The 18,209-nt window shown below is 36.4% G+C and overlaps 1 protein-coding gene across 1 annotated transcript in view; it reads right to left on the reverse strand.

Annotated features, from left to right (window-relative positions):
• The window catches only part of NCAPG2 (non-SMC condensin II complex subunit G2), a 42,531-nt gene extending 24,525 nt beyond the window's left edge, over window positions 1-18,006 (reverse strand). The window contains exons 1-9 of the mRNA XM_065629168.1: window positions 17,932-18,006; window positions 14,482-14,673; window positions 13,377-13,491; window positions 12,739-12,896; window positions 11,711-11,845; window positions 4,686-4,780; window positions 3,745-3,814; window positions 2,968-3,051; window positions 408-503 (exon numbers count right to left, since the gene is read on the reverse strand). Of these exons, the coding sequence (XP_065485240.1) occupies window positions 408-503; window positions 2,968-3,051; window positions 3,745-3,814; window positions 4,686-4,780; window positions 11,711-11,845; window positions 12,739-12,896; window positions 13,377-13,491; window positions 14,482-14,673; window positions 17,932-18,006 (1,020 nt within the window). The remainder of the gene's footprint in view (window positions 1-407; window positions 504-2,967; window positions 3,052-3,744; window positions 3,815-4,685; window positions 4,781-11,710; window positions 11,846-12,738; window positions 12,897-13,376; window positions 13,492-14,481; window positions 14,674-17,931) is intronic.
• Between the last annotated feature and the right edge of the window lie 203 nt (window positions 18,007-18,209).

Below are 18,209 nucleotides of genomic sequence, written 5' to 3' on the forward strand. Positions count from 1 at the left end.
TCTATAATTAACCTTTTGTCCTCAAGACAAATCTTTCTGTTACATTTCTCCAAACAAATCTATGCAAATTTAATAAGGTTTGACAGAATATTCTTCCGAAGTATTCTAATCTTATATCTGAGTCCTGGGCTTTGCAAAGTGAACTACTAGCCTCCATTTATAGATAGCAACTCCCTTAGAATATTGTTGTGCAAACTATGTCTAATTACAACTTGTAAAGTTACTCTGCTACAGCTGAGATGCTAAACACACTGGTTTTGGTTTTTCATTGTTTTTGTTTGTTTTGTTTTGTTTTTTTCCAGAGTCATTTTATTTAAAAAGCAATTATTAAAAACAGAACATGCAGGAGGGACAGAAAATTTAATAGTTGGAGAAAGACAGTCCTATATTCTGAAAAGGATAATTACCTTCAGTGCTCTCCAAAGGATAGGTTGATACAATCGATAAAGCAATTCTTCAACTCCTTGACGAACTTTACTTTGTTTATGAAAATAACTCAGCATCTGAGAAAAAAACCAAACAAACCAACCTCAAAAATCATTTTAACAGTACTTTCTACATTCAAGAAGTGTGCAGTTGTCTTATTTCATCATTTGAGACCAAAGAGTTTTCCATAATATGGAAAATGACAAAACTAGACATTTTAATTGACCTTCTATTTTATTAAAAAGTTTTGCAAATCATAACAAAGAAATAGATCTAATACATATCACATTTTATAACTTTATAGATTCGATAAATCTATATGAAGATCTACAACTGAGAAATGAAATCATGGCTAGAGTCAGTTTCACAGCAACCATTCGTTTTTTGTTACAGTAAAAAGCTCTACTTTTAAAGTAACTAGCATAAATACTTTGAAACCATGTAATTATCAACTACAGATAAATTTAACAAGTTCTCTGTTAAGAACAAAGGAACATTATTTGGTAACTGGAGTTATTAAAATATAAATCTACAAACATAATACATTTTGTATGCATTAATGAAAAGCATGAGTACTCATTTTGACACAGAACTGTGTCTAGTTAGACAAAGCTCCTTTTATTTTTGGATCTGAATTACACAGACAAAAAAGGAAAGTAGAAGAGCAGAACAAAATATAATAAAGGACATCATATAACTTGATAGGAAGTAATCTCTCCGCCCAACCCCCTGGACAGTTTGAAAAGAAGCTGACCCTCTAGTGGCAACTTTGAATAGTTCAGGTATTCACAGCTCCAGCTAGACAGGGAAGCCTGTGAAAAGCATCTACAGAAATAACACCACGGTGGAAGAATCCCTTTTCTCTGGTTTTGAAATACACTAAAGACAAGATATAATTTATAAGAGACTATGTAGCTCTTATTTCTACATGAGAATGATGGATCTAACCCAGGATTAACAGCAAATCAGTACTGTTTTGTAACAGATTTCATTAAAACAGCGAGTATCAGATTTTTGCAAAATGAACAGATTTTATAATCAGAAATTTTAATTCCTAAGGGAGAGCTGTATGTGTTGCTTTCCCCTCCCTCCTCACTCTTACAGTAAAATAGCCCAAACTTTGCTCACGTGAATGACTGTGGTTGGTTACTCTAATTACTACAGGAATTTCTGGATTCTAAAGGATCATTTTAAATCAAATTCTTGCATACCTATAAAGAATGTATCATTCCAATTAATTACGAGACCCACTCCCCTGCAACTCAGAGACAGATTTATTTACATCACTGTCCTCTTTCAAGATCATAAGCTCCTGAGCCTGGAAAATATGAAATGTCCTGTCAAAAGCCTACTCCATCAATCAGGACAAGGCAATCCACATTGTAGATATGAGAATCTATTTACGTTTGATTGAAAACAAAACCCAAAAAACCAAACCAAAACAAACAAGAAAATCAACATAGGATTGTATACCAGTGTATCGAGCTACATATTGCACATACTGCACGCTCCAGTGTCTATGTATTTGGGGGAAAGCATGGGAGGTGAAGGGGCATAGATCAAATACAAACGCCTTGCCTTAAAAAAAAAGCCTTGTGCACGTCTGATTTTGCTTCATAAGTCTTGCTCATGAATTAAAGCCACAGATAGACAACTAGAATCTGTAACTGAATCAAGGCTTGTCCCTATAAACATGTATACAAAACTCCCAAATGGATAAAAGAGAAAAAACAAATTTAGTCCAGATCCTTCTATTAAATTTGCCTCAAGGAGCTTATGACTTTTTGTCCCTGTGACCAGCTCTAGAAAGGTCAACTCTCTAGGTAACGACAAACGTTGACAACAGACAGCAAAATCTATTTCTGGCCCTCTGGAAAATCTCCTTATATTTCTACTTTTGAGCATTAAAGACAAATCTGGTGCAAAACTATAAGCAGGTTCCTCCTAAAATTTGCTCTAATATTGTTTTTCAGAATATGTTATTTTTTAAGTAAGAGGACCAAAAAAAGAAAACACCACCCGCAACACCAAACCGCCAAACAAAAAACCACACACACACACAAAAGAAGTGCTGAAAATGCTATCACTGGCCACCTCCCACAAGTAGATCAATGCTTAGCCAGTCTCCAACCAATTACTATCTCCCCAAAATCCACATTCTCTCAGTTTTTATTGCTGAGTATGATGTTATATGGCATGTAATATCCCTTGGTCAGTTTGGGAGATCTGTCTCCACTGTACCCTCTCCTGAATTCTTGCTCATCCCCAGCTAGTGGTTGGAGAAAAAGCATGGGGAAGAGACGGCCTTGCCACCATGCAAGTACTGCTCAGCAACAGCCAAAACATCGGTGTGTTATGAACACTGTTTTAGTCAACAAATCCAAACCACGGCACCATACAGGCTGCTATATAGAAAAGTAATTCCATTCCAGCCAGACCCAGTATAATGTTTTAGTACAAAATGGAAATTTTTCACTTACTATCTAGTAACTGATCTGATTTTGGTGCTAATAGTTCACGTCACACTTCACAGAAACTTACCTCTCTAACTTTAGAATGAACAGAAGAACTTCTGGGAAGGTAAATTCCATGATGCATGAAATCCTGAATGCAGGATTCAAGTATCTACATTAAAAACACATATATGCTACTGTTAAAACAATAAAACAATAAGTACTGTAGGCTGTGCAGCAACTCATATTTTTTCTCTAAAACAAACAACTGAAAATAGTCTTAGATATTATTTCTTACTTGGCTTCTACTAGGTCCAAATTTTTCCATGACAGGGGTCTGTCTGCTTGAACTAATTTTCAAAATTTCAGAATATACAATTAATCTGATTCTCAGAACCAGGTTTGGAATTCAAAAGCACCTCCACACAGCACATAAGAACTATTTGATATCTGAAATGTGGCTGTAGCATTGTTGCAATGCTGTAATTATGTTTTTGATCATCTCCGTGGAAATCCGCAAAAACTAGATAAATATTTAAGCCATCAAATATATAGACTTGCACATACTCATTCAATAACTCAGATAACCGGTGTGTTCACAAAAAACGTTATGTATATGCATAGCTGCATGAACCAACGTTTCAGCAGCAGAATTACAGGTGTTTAAATGCAACCAAGGAGATCACAGTGGGCAAACATTCAAAGCGTGACATGCTCTTATTCCTTGAAAATCCTGATGAGGCCCTTTCTTTAGGGAAATAATTCCTTAAGGCTTGCTTAGGAACGTTTCTGAGGTTGAAAAGTCACTTATCTTCTCCATCTGAAATTCAAAAATATCTAAATGAAATTTCAAGCATATTATTACCTCTAAGAATTCTCCTGACACCTTCTTCCAGGCCCTGAAGTAAACTTCTGAAATGTATTCCATCAAGGATCTGTATTAACATATGGGAACACTTTCAAGCAAGCATCCTAATCATATCTATGTACAATTCATAAAGGTAAAAATATGAAGGTTTTTTAAAGTACCAAAACTATTACTAATTCTGTGCATCAACATTATTTCTAGATGAAGCCAATATATTGAAGGCCTGCACTGACAATTGCAGAAAAACAAAGCTAACTGCTAATTAATGAACCCAAGCACTATTAAAAAACACAGGAAATACTTCTTATGGTGTGAAAGTCAAAACATTAGCACAGATATTTTATCATTTCTCTCACAATGATACATTCCTTAAATTCCTTACAATTATGTACAGATATACATTATTCTAAATGAAATCATTAGAAAGCCTCTGATTTTAATATGAAGCATTACTTCTGTAATATTTCACTAAATAACCAAAGGAAAAAAACATCCAGGTTTTCATCCATCAGTCAAGTTCTCAGGCTATGATCCTGCAAGTCACTTCTTTTAGAATGTCTTTATATAGAATCTCACCAAATTAAATTATAGGTTGCCCATAGGAAAAAAAAAAACAAACCACACCTTACAGAAGCAGAAATGGACCTGCAATTCTCACACAAATACTGCAAGTAATGCAGCACAGTTTATATGAAAGTAATTTGCTTTAGCTAATGCTAAACAAGCATTTTACTACAGCTATAATTGTATATATAAGCATGTGCAGAAAAACTATTAAATTAAGTTGCTGAAACAATACAGCAGTTGTATCCAACAGATTTGAAGGTCCCAGGATTCTGATATATTTATCAATATACTAGATATTTTAGAGAGTAAGACAAACAAGATTTTAGCCAAGCTCTTAACGATCATTAAGAACTCTTAAATGTGATGCGTACCTTGGAAGAAATTGTAATTGGTTTTTAACAGTTCCATGTATCATTTTAACAAAGTTTACATTCCAGCTGAACAAAAAGCTCAAGAATCTTCTTCCCTATTGGCAGACAAAAAGAGGAAAAAAAAAGGAAAGTTAAACCCTAGAGGAATAGCCAATTTGAGAGCCATCTCAAAAATCAGTAAATACAGAGCTTAAATATCAAAAGAAACGACACATTCGATTTTAAAAAGTAGATATGAAATTGTTGCAGGGAAAAAAAAATATTCTTAATTTTTAAACAGAATTTGAGCATCACGTTTATTTAGACTGAAGAGAAAATACAAAACAAATGAACACATGGATTATATATCTGCCTGTATTTTTTTTACACCTCCATTCTGTTTTGGTGTGACTTCAAGTAGCATTGCAAAATGATAAGGGACTGTGGAACTCAGGATCCTCATTGAGGCCACATCACAGCTCTATCAAGCGCCATGTCATTCCAGGATGACACGGTAATGACAGTGAAGGAACAAATAAAATAGCACGACAACTTTGTCAGTGCTGGATATGGAAACATTTTTGAACAAAGCCACAGAGAACAGCTGAGCCACTAAGGAAAATAAATGTTCTGATCAGTAAGGACAATTCCTTTTCTATTGCCTCATGAAAGGTAATTTGCAAACCTCCTGGAGCTGATTTAATTCATGAAAACAGAACAAAAGCTATTCAGGTTTTTTTTTTCCTGAATTAGTTTTCTTCCATTTTAGCAAGTAAGATACAGTGATGACAAATCTGATGAGCAACATAATTTTTGCAAGAAAAGGCAGTGGAAGGCTGTGGATGGAGGAAATGAGCTCTTGCTTTTCTGGATTCAGTAAGATCTGCCCATGGAATTAGAGCCGCACACAGTATCTGTATGGGCAGCCTCACATCGGCTCATCTTACAGATGAAGTGAAGGCATCCGGCTTCTGAGACTGAAAAGTCTGATCATACAGAAGGGCAAGTCAGCCAGTGGTAAGGGTCTTTTGTACCTGTCAGCTTTCTAACCAAAAATAAATCAGGACAATTAATAAGGAGATACAATAGTGAAGAGCACATTGGCAAAAGTTAAGGTGCACAGAACAATTAGCAGAGGTTCGAGGATACTTCCATCACGAGCTGGACCAACAGTTAGGTTCAGATCTATGACAAAATAGAGAAAAATAAGGCTGATAATGCTGGACACACTTTGAGCTGGAATATCATAGAGTAGGAGTAGAGGGAAGGAAGATTTAGGCAGAAATTGCTCTTTAGTGGAACTGATAGCTAAAATGCCTTCAGGTTAAGAAGCAATTCAGAATATTATAAAAATCAAGACCTAAAGCCTAAATACAATGTCAAGATTCTTGTCTGCAGGTCTGATGAAATTCTTCCTGTTCACAATGAGAGCTTCTTCTACCAAAAAAAACCACAAACCAAACCAAAAACCAGAATGAAAAGAGTCACTTATCTCCAACTTTGGTGATATAATACATATATTGGAGTCCCAGTGGTGCACTCTTCCATTGACATCCCTGACAAACCAGAAGGTCAGGGATGTCTTGACCTACAGCTCAAGGCAAAGATGAGACCAAACTCAAGCTCATCTCATCTTCCACAATACTGTCAGCAAGACAGATAAAGAAAAGTCACAAAGCAGCTTTCAGCAGTTCAACCAGTTCTTTTTTGCCTTAGATTTCAACAGGTTGACCCTGATCCTGAAAATGATAGTGGCTCTAATTTAATCTGCTGCTTGTGATCAATGCATCTGAAGTGATTACCGTTATCAACATTCTCAGCTGATATCATGAGAGATAAACTGGCAATAAGTGAATAAGATTGCAAACTTGTCATCTTCAGAGTCAGTGAATTAACAGAATGTTGAGCATCGCGTACTGCTGTGCTTGTGGACATAGTACATGTGACATTATCAGTTGTATACACAGGTTAGCAAGAAGAAGAGAGCAGAACAGACCTACCTCTAAAACACACTAATATATGCTCTGCAGGGCTCTCCAGCTGTTCGACTGAAAACCCCACCCGAACAAGGATGTTTTCATAAATCACACAGATATAAATTCAGAGGATCACTCCACTAATGCAGCCTCAAAATAAGCCTCTGAGAAATATCGCTCTGTGTTGAATAGCACAGTCTGCGAAGGCAGAAAAACTGAACTCCCTGATCTTGCAGTGAGGCATGAATGTGCAATTCTGTATCAGTTTAACCTGATCTAGAATCAGGATACCACATTCCTGACCCTTCCTTTACCTTCATCCTTGCATATGATCAATTCAAGCAGTTAATCTGTCTGAAAAATAGTCTGACTAGGAAAAAACCTGATCTCATACCTCCTTGAATCAACTCATCACGTAGCTACTTGAGCATTCATACTGCGGAGATAGAGGAAAAGAGGAATGCCAGCCCATGGCAACATCCTTGCTACCTGGAGTTACATCGGCTTAAGCTGCTATGGAGCTACACTGTTGGACATACCCTAAAAACTATCAGGTGTACTTTTCTTAGGAACTGTAGAACAAGCCTGTAGGCAATAAAGGGAATATTAGCTGTGATACATAGGAGTTCACTTTTGTCTCAAGGTATTTCATACATCATGTTCATATTTGGTATGCCTATTAGCATTTCAGAAATAGACACAGAATGTAAGAAAAAGGTGCAGCAGAGATACTGGAGGCGTGCTGGACATGTTGCTAAAAGAAAACTGCCATTAGGGAAATGAGCCAGGCAGGAAAACTAGAGAACACACATAAGGCAGGTTGTCACTAAAACTAAACTCCATCAGGATGCAAAATTCCAAAACAGAAGGACTTGCAACAGAAGCACAATAGTTTTACGACAACAGGAAAATACTTTGAATACTGTGAGTTTCAAGACAATCTCCTGTCTGCAGAGGTAGAAAAATCCCAGTTATCATTCTGCATCTGTACTGGCAGTTCACATACTGAAGTTTGGTTTCAGCTCACAACCTGAGACATGTAAATTTGGATGTTTAAGTCCCTAGAATGTTAATTGTCTGGAGACTGATTCAGGTGATCAGCTGTTTAGTAACTGCTTTATGAAGCTGAACTGTTCTGTTGATCCTATTGACTAGGGGCAGCATGCCACTACCCAAGCATAGAGCAATTCTATAATAAAGTTTTCCAGAAGGCAGAGACCTAGGACAGATCCTGTGTTATATGTGCCAGCCCTGTGTGGATGTCTGAAGCAACTTAGGCCATTTAATGTAGCACAGGTCATTCACTTATACTTACACAATTACATCTTTCCCAGGACCTGTACGGATTAGGCTCCTGTGTAGATGTCTAAACTGGTTTCAGACACCTAATTTAACTGAACTCTGTCTTGGGCTCTTTCCAGAATGGATTGTGATTCCCCTCTTATTTTGAACTAGTTTCCTCAAGGACATAAGTGACTTGTATATTTGGTTTACATGGCAAGGTTTTGGTAGCAGGGAGGCTACTGGAGTGGCTCCTGTGAGAAGCTGCTAGAAGCTTCCCCCGTGTCTGATGTAGTCAATTCCAGAAGGCCTCAAGATGGACCCGCCACTGGCCAAGGCTGAGCCCAGTGACAGTAACTGGTGAGTGATCTTGGTTTGCATAGCTTAGAGAAGGCTGAGGGGTGACCCCATTGCAGTCTACATCTTCCTCAAGGGAGGCAGTGGAGCGCGAGGTGCTTATCTCCTCACTCTGGTGGCCAGCAATAGAACCCATAGAAATGGTATGAAGCTGTGTCAGGGGAAGTTCAAATTGGACATTAGGAAAAGGTTCTTCACTGAGAGGGTGGTCAGACACTGGAACAGGCTCCCCAGGGAAGTGGTCATGGCCTCAAGCCATGAACGCTAGACTAAGTGTCTGGATGACGCTCTTAGGCATATGGTTTAGTTTTAGGTAGTCCTGCAAGGAGTAGGGAGTTGGGCTTGATCCTTTAAGGTCCCTTCCAACATGAGATATTTTATTATCTCCCTGTCCTTATCTCAACCTATGAGCCTTTCGTTATATTTTCTCTCCCCTGTCCAGTTGATGAGTATGGGGAGTAACAGAGCAGCTTGGTGAGCACCTGGTGTCCAGCCAAGGTCAACCCACCACAACTTGCCAGGTAAAGAGAGGCATAGGAGAGTTCACTTCCTACCAAAACAGACAGATCACTGAAGAAATTGCAGGGGTGATATAAGTGATAGCAGAATACTGCACTGACTGAAAAAGCCTTGTTGGATGATACAAAAAGCTCCCCTGACTGCTGTAATATTCTAATACAGCAGTAAGATTAGCAAGATATTTTCCAAATGGGAAAAGAGGACAGAAAATACCTATGACTTAGAATCACATATCTCAAGTTGGAAGGGACCCATAAGGATCACCAGCACGTCACCCACTGCTGCCCCCTGTGAGGATGGTGTAGACTGCAATGAAGCTTCTCCTCAGCCTTCTCTTCTCCAAGCTGAACAAACCAAGTGACCTCAGCTACTCCTCCCAAGTCTTGCCTTGAGGCTTTTCACCATTTTGGACACCCTCCCCTGGACTGACTCTAATAGTTTGATGTCCTTCTTATATTGAGGCATCCAAACTGTAAGGGTGATTAAACATTGGACAACTTGCTCCAGAGAGGTTGTAGAGTCTCCATCCTTAGAGACAGTCAAAACCCAACTGGACATGGCCTTGAGCAACCTAGTCTAGCTCACTCTGCTTTGAGCAAGGTTGTTGCACTATATGATCTCCAGAGGTCCTTTCCAACCTCAAACTCTCTAATTCTAACATTAAAGCTCAGCAACGTTACTTACTTAGGAATAATCAGAAGAAGAAATAGGAGGAACAACTGTTATTTCCTCTCCCTCTCATGTTAAACTTTTTTTGGAAAACAAAAACAAACACCAAAAACCCACAACACACCCAAACGCAGAGCATTCCTAAATAGGTACAGATTGAAATTAACAAAAAGTCTGAGAAAGGTTAAAGCATCTTTGATTACATGTGAGAGCTTATCAGGCTTGGAGATGAAGAGCCTAAAGCTCTCTCAGGTCCTAGAAGCCCTGAAAAGGGAGATATCCTATCAAACTGTACCCTCTGTCATAACCTAATAAGCAGGTCAGGTCCAGAACTGAATCTGGCAACAGTGTCAGCTGCACTGACAGCCATTGTAGTTTTTTGTAAAGAGGTTTAGGCTAATAAATAGACCTCAATAATATTAAAAAGGTATCCTCTGAAATTAAGAAAGCTCCCGAAGCCCACTCAAAGATTTCAGCACTCAGAATCGGTGCCTGGCAGGCAATACTAATAATTCAAGAACTGATGAGAAGAATGGACATAATCAATAAGAGTGTATATTTGTGAACAGTGGATTAGATCTTTCACCTTTATCAGAAAGGAATGGATGGACTGACAGAACGCAAGTTCAACTCCCAGCTGTGAGCTGCTACTTCCAGTCAATCCTTCTAGCCGTAAAGCTAAGGATCCAGGATTAAGGATTTAAACCACTAACGATCATATGCCAGAGCAAAGAGTGAAGTAAGGCTCTTTCTATACCTGCCTAAAAAGAGACAGACGTATGAAAAAGGAAATGTGACAAAATCTCAAGAGACCAGAAATCATGAGGAAGAGGAAAGAGCAAAATCTTGGAAAGAAAAGTAAATGTGCAAAGTGTGACCAAACTTGCCTATTCTTGTGAAGCAAAGAAGAAGTGTTTTGATATGCCAGGAGAAAGATTCAGTATCAAGTCTGATTATTACCACTTTTTTTTCCCCAAAATTTAAAAAAGTTTCATACTGAAGGCTGTGTTTCACCCAAAGATTCAAGGTACAAATTTTCTTTAGAAAAACTTACATGTAGTAATTAACATGTGTTATATTAAAAATCTCACAAGACATGGAAGAAAAATATATCTACAAGTAGTTGCTTCTGAAGTCTAGAAAAGTTTCATTTTACATATATAATTCCCAACTATTTACTGTGTCTATATGAATATGAAATATTAAAGTGATGCAGTGGATTCAAATAAAAAAGAAGAAAATAATTAATACAGAATCCAATACACACTTTTTCAAGAGGGCAAAAAAATGACCTAAACCGAAATATAACAAGGACATAAACCAAATGCAAAATCAGTCAATAAAGTGTTACCTGTCTTCCCTCTTTCCACCCATGTTTTCTTTCCTTCCTTTCCCACCTCTCACATTGCCTTAGTATACCCCAATTTTAGTCAAAACTAAAACATCTTAAAATACAATGTGTAAGTAACAAAACCAAAACATGTTAGTGTCTGGTGTGCAAAACCTGGTCTATCAGACATTTCACCTAATTCACTCCCTAACACCATTTTTAAAACTTCATATGCCCAGTGCCCCAATCATGCAGCAACCTCAGAGCTCATTTAAAGATGGAAGTTCGTGTATTCCATCAAAGTGAACATACGTATTTTAAACCGGCAGGGAGGATTTAGAACTTTAAAGCCCGTGTCAGGTTGTCTTGCCAAGCATTTTTTCTGGTTAGGTGACTACTACTATCTTGGTGCACAGGCACAAACTAAAAACTGTAGTATAGCAATTTTTCACTGAGAGAAATACAAGGAGTCAAATAGAATAATTCTCATTTTGCTACTTTTAAAACAGACCATGGGAATGCAATCTTCTAAATGGAATCATTTAGAAGGGAAATTATTTTGCTACAGTGATCTGCCTCCCATAAAATAAAAGCTGCAATAAAATAAGAGAATTATACCAGGGAATGATTTTAAGTATTGAGGGATATGCACTGGAAGCAAAGCACTTGGTTCTTATTACCTCAAAGTACAAGAACTTGAGTGATGATTTAGACATATACTTTCATATTTAAGTCAGAAATAGGAATAAAGGGTTTTCCAAATGAAACAGAAATGTAAACGGTTTATAGCTTGGAGTTAGAGTTGATTTGTCTTGTACTGCTACCTACTGTACTGCAAAAAAAGGCTTCAGGCACAACCATTAAAAATAACCAAAGCTCACTCACATAAAATCACAGTAAGAGAATTTGCTTACCTCTTCTTTTTTAATGTGTTTTACATTCATAAAACACTGAAGCAACAAGTCCTTGACTTCATTACTCTCCTCTGAATCATAATCAAAACAAAGTAATGTCTGATGTAGATTCCATAGACGAACTATATCTGCACCCTGACAGGAAAAAAAAGCCCACATTATAGTGAAGTAGGTATAGCTTCAATGTGAAGCAGCATTTAAAAGATTTTTTTAATAATTAATTTTAAATGTTACAGAGAGATGATTTTCAGATTGTAAAATTGTAAACGTTAATTGACTTAAAACTCATTATTGGAAAAAATTACAAAAACGTGTAACCGCAGAAGTACTGACTTGCAACTGAAGACACGCTCAAGTACAGAAAGCAAGTTGCTATTTCATGCAAAATACATGAAAAGTGTATTATTTCACTTTTGACATTTTACACAATGAAAGGACTTAACAGGGAAAAATAAAAGAAATAAATAAGCAAAAGAGATATTTATTGATTTAATGCAAAAGATGTATGCCACGGTACTCTAAGCGACTCACGCATTTAAAAAAATAATTTTATTCCCTTAATAGAGAAATGAGATAAAATATTTGTAGAGAGACAGAGTAACAGAAAATGAAGCTTCCCACATAAGAATTCTCTGAATAGTTAAACATAGTACTTAAAACCTGAATTAACTAAGAATGTTAATTGCTATTTAAACCTTAGTCACTGGACTTTATGAATGAGTGAAGAAATTTTAAAAAAATGTAGAAAAAAAAGAAGTTAAAAAAAAAGAAAGTAAAAGAACCTGGTTCACTTGTGAAATTGATGCCAAAAACCTTTGAAGCTTTTTCTAGAGAAGGCGTTTTAATATGTTGTTTATGCAAATTATACCAAAGAGACACTTTGTAACCAACATGTATCACAGGCTGCATTAACTGCAAAGCACTAGGACATGGAAAACAAGTAAACTTGAAATAAAAGGTAATTTGGAGGGATAATCTTTCAGGGAATATTCAGTAGCAATCAAGAAGTCAATATAGTTTCAGCATACCGTAGCAGCTTTTTTCAGGCTTTTTCTTAGCAGAATGATAAATAGAGTCTTCCCTAGCTGGTCCTTCCCTTCCAGTCCTTTCTCCCACCACATTTCACATACACCTTGGATACCACCTTGTAGGATTTTTTCAGATTCAGGTAATGCAGGAAGAATACCTAACAACAGTAATAAATAATTATTTACTGCAACAAACCAAGTTATTACTGCAAAACAACTAACTTTACTGCACACTAACTATACCTCACAATGTCAACCAGCTCTCACCACATTTACACATCTTAATAGCTTGTTCTCGATGTGGGTATTTAGGCAGCTTTGTTAAGTCTAAGGTTTTAGCCAAGTTTTTGGATGAGTAACAATGATCCAAAGTTAACAATGAGTTAAGTTTTGCCTTAAAAATACTGTAAGCCACAGAATAAGGAAACTTATCTATCATTGGGGAAACAGTTGGGAAAAAGAAAACTATTTAAGTTCCAACTTTTAGACTGTTTAACTGATTTTCAAGTAAACGCTCCCTTAATTTTGTCTCATAAATAAGAACTCAGATCAGTACCAACTTTTGCCCTGTAAAGTCTAGTAAATCTGCTAAAAAACCAACAGTATAATGCCATATTCTATAACAGATCAGTACATACCATTTAATACAAAAACACATTCTAGAAGAGGTTTATAGTTTACGGTTTCACCCACTGCAGGTATGGAAGCAGTCACTACATGTGTCACTCCTTGGATCACAGCTACAGCTTTTTTCTGAAAGAAAGCAATGTCAAGGAATGATTCTGCGGTTTATTTTATACTCAGAAGATAATTATGACAAGAAACAAACCTTAGCAACAGAGAGCAAAGCAGAATTGTTATTTGGCTTCCATTTTGAACAAGGAGTATACTGGCACCCAAAACTTGTCAAATAAGAAAAGGCAATAGCATAGATTTTAAAGTACATCTCTTTCAAAAAGTTTGAAAAGGCCTGTCGGCTCCAGCTAGTAGATTATTCAGCAACTGTACATTCGTATCCATTCCGCCATTAAAAACTTTATCTGCAACAAAACCATTCAAACACACATCCATTTCAGAACTAAAACCACCTAACTACCAGGGTCTACACACTCAAAAATGTGTAGATCTGGTGACTTTAGATGCTGGTACATGATTCCATAGTCCTCTGTAGGTATGACGGATTTTCTACAAGCCTCTAAGTCTCCCTAATGATTTCCCCACTGCACTTCTTTTTTTCTTCCAAAATTAAATAACTCTTTTCTCTGATATTCTCAAGACTACGTGGACTACAGAAGGCAGTATATGAGGGTCTGAGTCAGAAATCTTGTACAAGCTAAATTTGTGGGAGGGGCACTCAAATCTAGATTTTATGATCTTCGTTTAATAAAAATGACAAAACAAAATGGGTAGTTAATATTTAGAGTATATGCCAGAAATATAAGGAACATCTGAGAGATCAGCATTTGTTTACTGAAGACATACAAAAAGCCCACACAGCTGTAGTGAAAAAACTAAGTCTCATCTCTCATAATTACAATTATCAGCAGATCTAATCTCTTATAGAACAGACCAATCATAATTTCAGTTTAACCCAAGCATGATAGTTAAGAATGGGGCAGGGAGACAATGTTTGGAACTGACCTTGTTTGATCACCCTTTCATGTTTTCAGATGCTATGAAAATATTCCATTTCTAAGAAAATATGAAATGTGCATTCTATTTTTTTTTTTACAAAGTTTTTACCATTTCTGGAACCATCTCAACTTCCATATCATCTTTACGTTCATGATCTTCCGTCTTTTGCCATGTTTCCACAGGGTTCTCCATCAAAGTCTCTGTCAATAGCTGACTCAGTCTCTCCCATAGTACTTCTTTTTGCTTTCTTGGCAACTCTTGCAGCAGTTCATTCAAGTCAAAAGGATCAAATGCATTTTTCTGTGAATAGTTAGAAGATATCACAGAACTCCACATCAGTGAAGTGGCTTATATTTCAACATGATATTTCCTAAAATTAACCTTTTATTGTAACATTAAGGATTGATTTCCATTCCTCTGCACTTATAGAACCTTCTAAAAGTTGTATTTCTTTAAAAACAGCATGAGAAATTCCTTCTGTTTAACTCTTTATCATGAAACAAGAGTGCTTCTTTTAAGACTGAAGTCTTTAGCCCTTGACAGCAACACTACTGAACATAAATCACACTCCCATAACATCAACTTCTGCCTCTCATGTGTTATAAATATTTTGTTCTCAATGGAGACCGTTCCATACCTTAGCTAAGAAGCTCACAACTGCACAGAATTAGAGTCCCTGATCATATCTTTGCTATCTTAAATAGAGATTAATGGTGGCTATTGAAATAAAAATCCTTACGCAAGGACTAGAAATTTAACAGCACAGCCACAGGGACAGCACTACAGGTTTTGGAGTACAACCTGCATAGACCAGTGCTCTGTATACTGTACTATTTCAAAGCCCCCATACCAAACTGAACTCCTGAGAACATTAACCCTATACTGCCCTGCTGAATAGGAAGCCACTATTAGTCTCTATAAAAGACTTCACTAAGACACTGATCTGAACTATTTTCTCAGAAGAACCCTGCTAGGAGAATTTACCTCAGAGACGCAAAAGCCTGTTAGCATCAAAGGCGGCAGGCAATCTGCTAGGAAACAGAATATACAGAGAAAAGACGAGAAGAAAAAAACAGACACAGACAAAAGGAAAGCGAGATAATTTTGAGATGTGATTTGTAATACTGAAGTGAAGGTCTACCACATTTAAAACACCGGAGAAAAGAGAATGTCCATGATCTTTAAATAAAAACATCTTTAGTTTGCAGATACACTAAAAAGCAGGAACTACAAAGAAAATTTTTTAAAAAGTTGAAGGGAAAAATAGAAAATAATGAAAGTATTAGAAGGTTCCCAGAAGGGTATGAGAAGAAAGATCCTTTACATATTTATAGTAGAATTTCTATCCTATTCTACAGCTGGAAACAAACACAATAAACCACACGGCACACAGGGAGATCTGCAGCCCTCCAACTCAAACAAACCCAAAAGACAGGATATTAAGATAGTACTGTTTTGAACAAAAAGAATGAATTTATAATAAGACTAGAGCTTTCTGATCTTTCTTTGGGATGATACGAGATAGAATTATTCCAAAACCTATGAGGGAAAAGGATGTAATTGAATGATAGCCATAGCTGTGATTCCTATTTTCCTGTCCAAGAAATAATATATTTCCTTGAACTGAAACACAATTTAGTGGAAAAAAATTACCAGCACCTGATAGACTTTAATGAACAGCATCACAATACAGTACTATTTTTAAAATATTACAAAGAATAAAAGTGAAAAACCCAAGGCAAACCTTGAAGGAAAGTCAGCAAACCCCTGGAATTTTAGAAGATGTGAATGACACAAAACATTGAGAGGAGGGAAAAGGAAAATTAAAGGGGAGTGTAGAAATGAGAGACGTTGAAAGTAGTGATGCCAAGAATGGAACTTTAAAAATAAGTTAAAAGGGCACATTCTGAGGCTAGAGCACAGAATAAGTAGACAAAGCAGGGCATAAATAGAGTATGAAAACTAAGAAAAGTGGTGAGGCTCTAACCACGCTTTCTTCTTCTTTCTACATTTATACAGCCACTTCTAAATGACACAATACACTACCGCAGCCTCCTCCAGAAAAGCAGTCAAGAATTATTCAATGGAGATCCTAAAATGATAATTCCTCGTCCTAAGACAAGACATGGCTAAACACCATCACTGAAGGTTTCAAAAGGAAATGAATACAATAACTGAAGTCTCTTAGACAAGAAAAAAGCAATCTGGATATTCATGTTCCCTTATGCTCTGAAGGCATGAAGACAGTTTTAATCAATATACTCATTGCAGCTAATGATATAAAGTTTCCAGCGGTTTTGGCAACAGCTGAAAACTGTTGCAAGACAACTCTTGTGAACTGGTGATGAAAAATAACAGGCTGAAAAAACAATTTTTAATCCAAACAGACCAGTATATGTTAAGATAGATTACTGGATGAAAATGGCAGAAACAACACGACCACATTAATTGAAAAGCAAACACTGCAAGTACTGTACATCATCCTGAGCAGAATAGTTTGGGAAAAAATGGGAAGGAGACTTTAAACAAAGGCAATCTGTTAATCAAGTTGTCATCTATAATCACAAACAAAAGTGCAAATAAAAAAACTATAATAGTAAGTTTCTTGGAAAAAGAGATTCAATGATGTTTGGGAGACAAATATACCTAAACTTATTACATAGAATATGATCCCTATTATAGAAATGGTAGGTTTAATACATCTGCTACATTAGTAAATCAGTTCGTGCCTCTATGGACACAGATGTCTACTGATCCATTGACTTTAACCTGACGTGTAATATCAGGAAAATACTTATTAGAAAATTTAAGAAACTAACCTGACAATACCAAACCATTTATTAAGGCTAGCAAAAGATGTTTAGGAGAAATCATGTATACCTTAAAACCAGAAAGACTGAAGCTTAGTGCAAAACACTACAGAGCAAATTATTATTTCTGATTACTATGCAGTACCATATACACAACATGAGAATGAACTTTTAATTAGTAGATTTCAGTGGGTTTGTTTTGTTGTTCCTGCTGTTTCTCTCCACATTGCATTTAAAGGCAGCAATCCATTACATCTCTGAAACATTCAGTGAAAAAAATAACTATCAAGTACAATTACACATGGACTAAGGAACAACTGGACAGCCTAAACTATCAAATAAATAAACAAATACTTGTGAAACGTGCCTCTGCTATGTTTGTCTATTAGCTCATATTCATTACACAGTAATAAACTCTTTCATAGCTTGAAATTAAAAAAAACAGTACTTCAGCAACATCAAACGAGTACTTATTTAGTATTACCACAGTATTAATCATTTATTTTAAAAAATGTAAACTGTATGTGCAACAACCAAATGTTAAAAAATTAGTTGGCTTATAAATCACAACATTTCAGATTCTACAACTTTTCCAGCTATGTTCCATTAAGTACCATTTGAACTTGTCTTCTAAAGCAATTATTCTCAGCACATCTGCAGGTAGCAGAGAAATAGTCTCTGTCCCTATGTCACAGCATTTCTTTGCTAAGATCTTACTTGTAATGCATACATATCATGGCTTACTTACAGGACTCTGAGTATAACGCAAGAAGTCTTCAATTGACTCTTTGGACACAACTTGTAAAAATGCTTCACGTTTCATTGTGGTCTTGTTTTTCCTTGTTTTATAAACAAAAGAAGTTAGAGAAAGTACTGTATCTCAAAATAAGATCATATTTGGTCTCAGTGAAGAACGTATGAACTTACATTCTTAATCTACATAGTTATAAAAAAAGATGTTTTCCCCTCCAAAATACTCTACAGTTATCTGAGTCAGCATTTAGATTCATAACAGCACTAAGCTCC

This window comes from Caloenas nicobarica, chromosome 2 (assembly GCF_036013445.1).
Source record: "Caloenas nicobarica isolate bCalNic1 chromosome 2, bCalNic1.hap1, whole genome shotgun sequence".
Taxonomy (NCBI): Eukaryota; Metazoa; Chordata; class Aves; order Columbiformes; family Columbidae; genus Caloenas; species Caloenas nicobarica.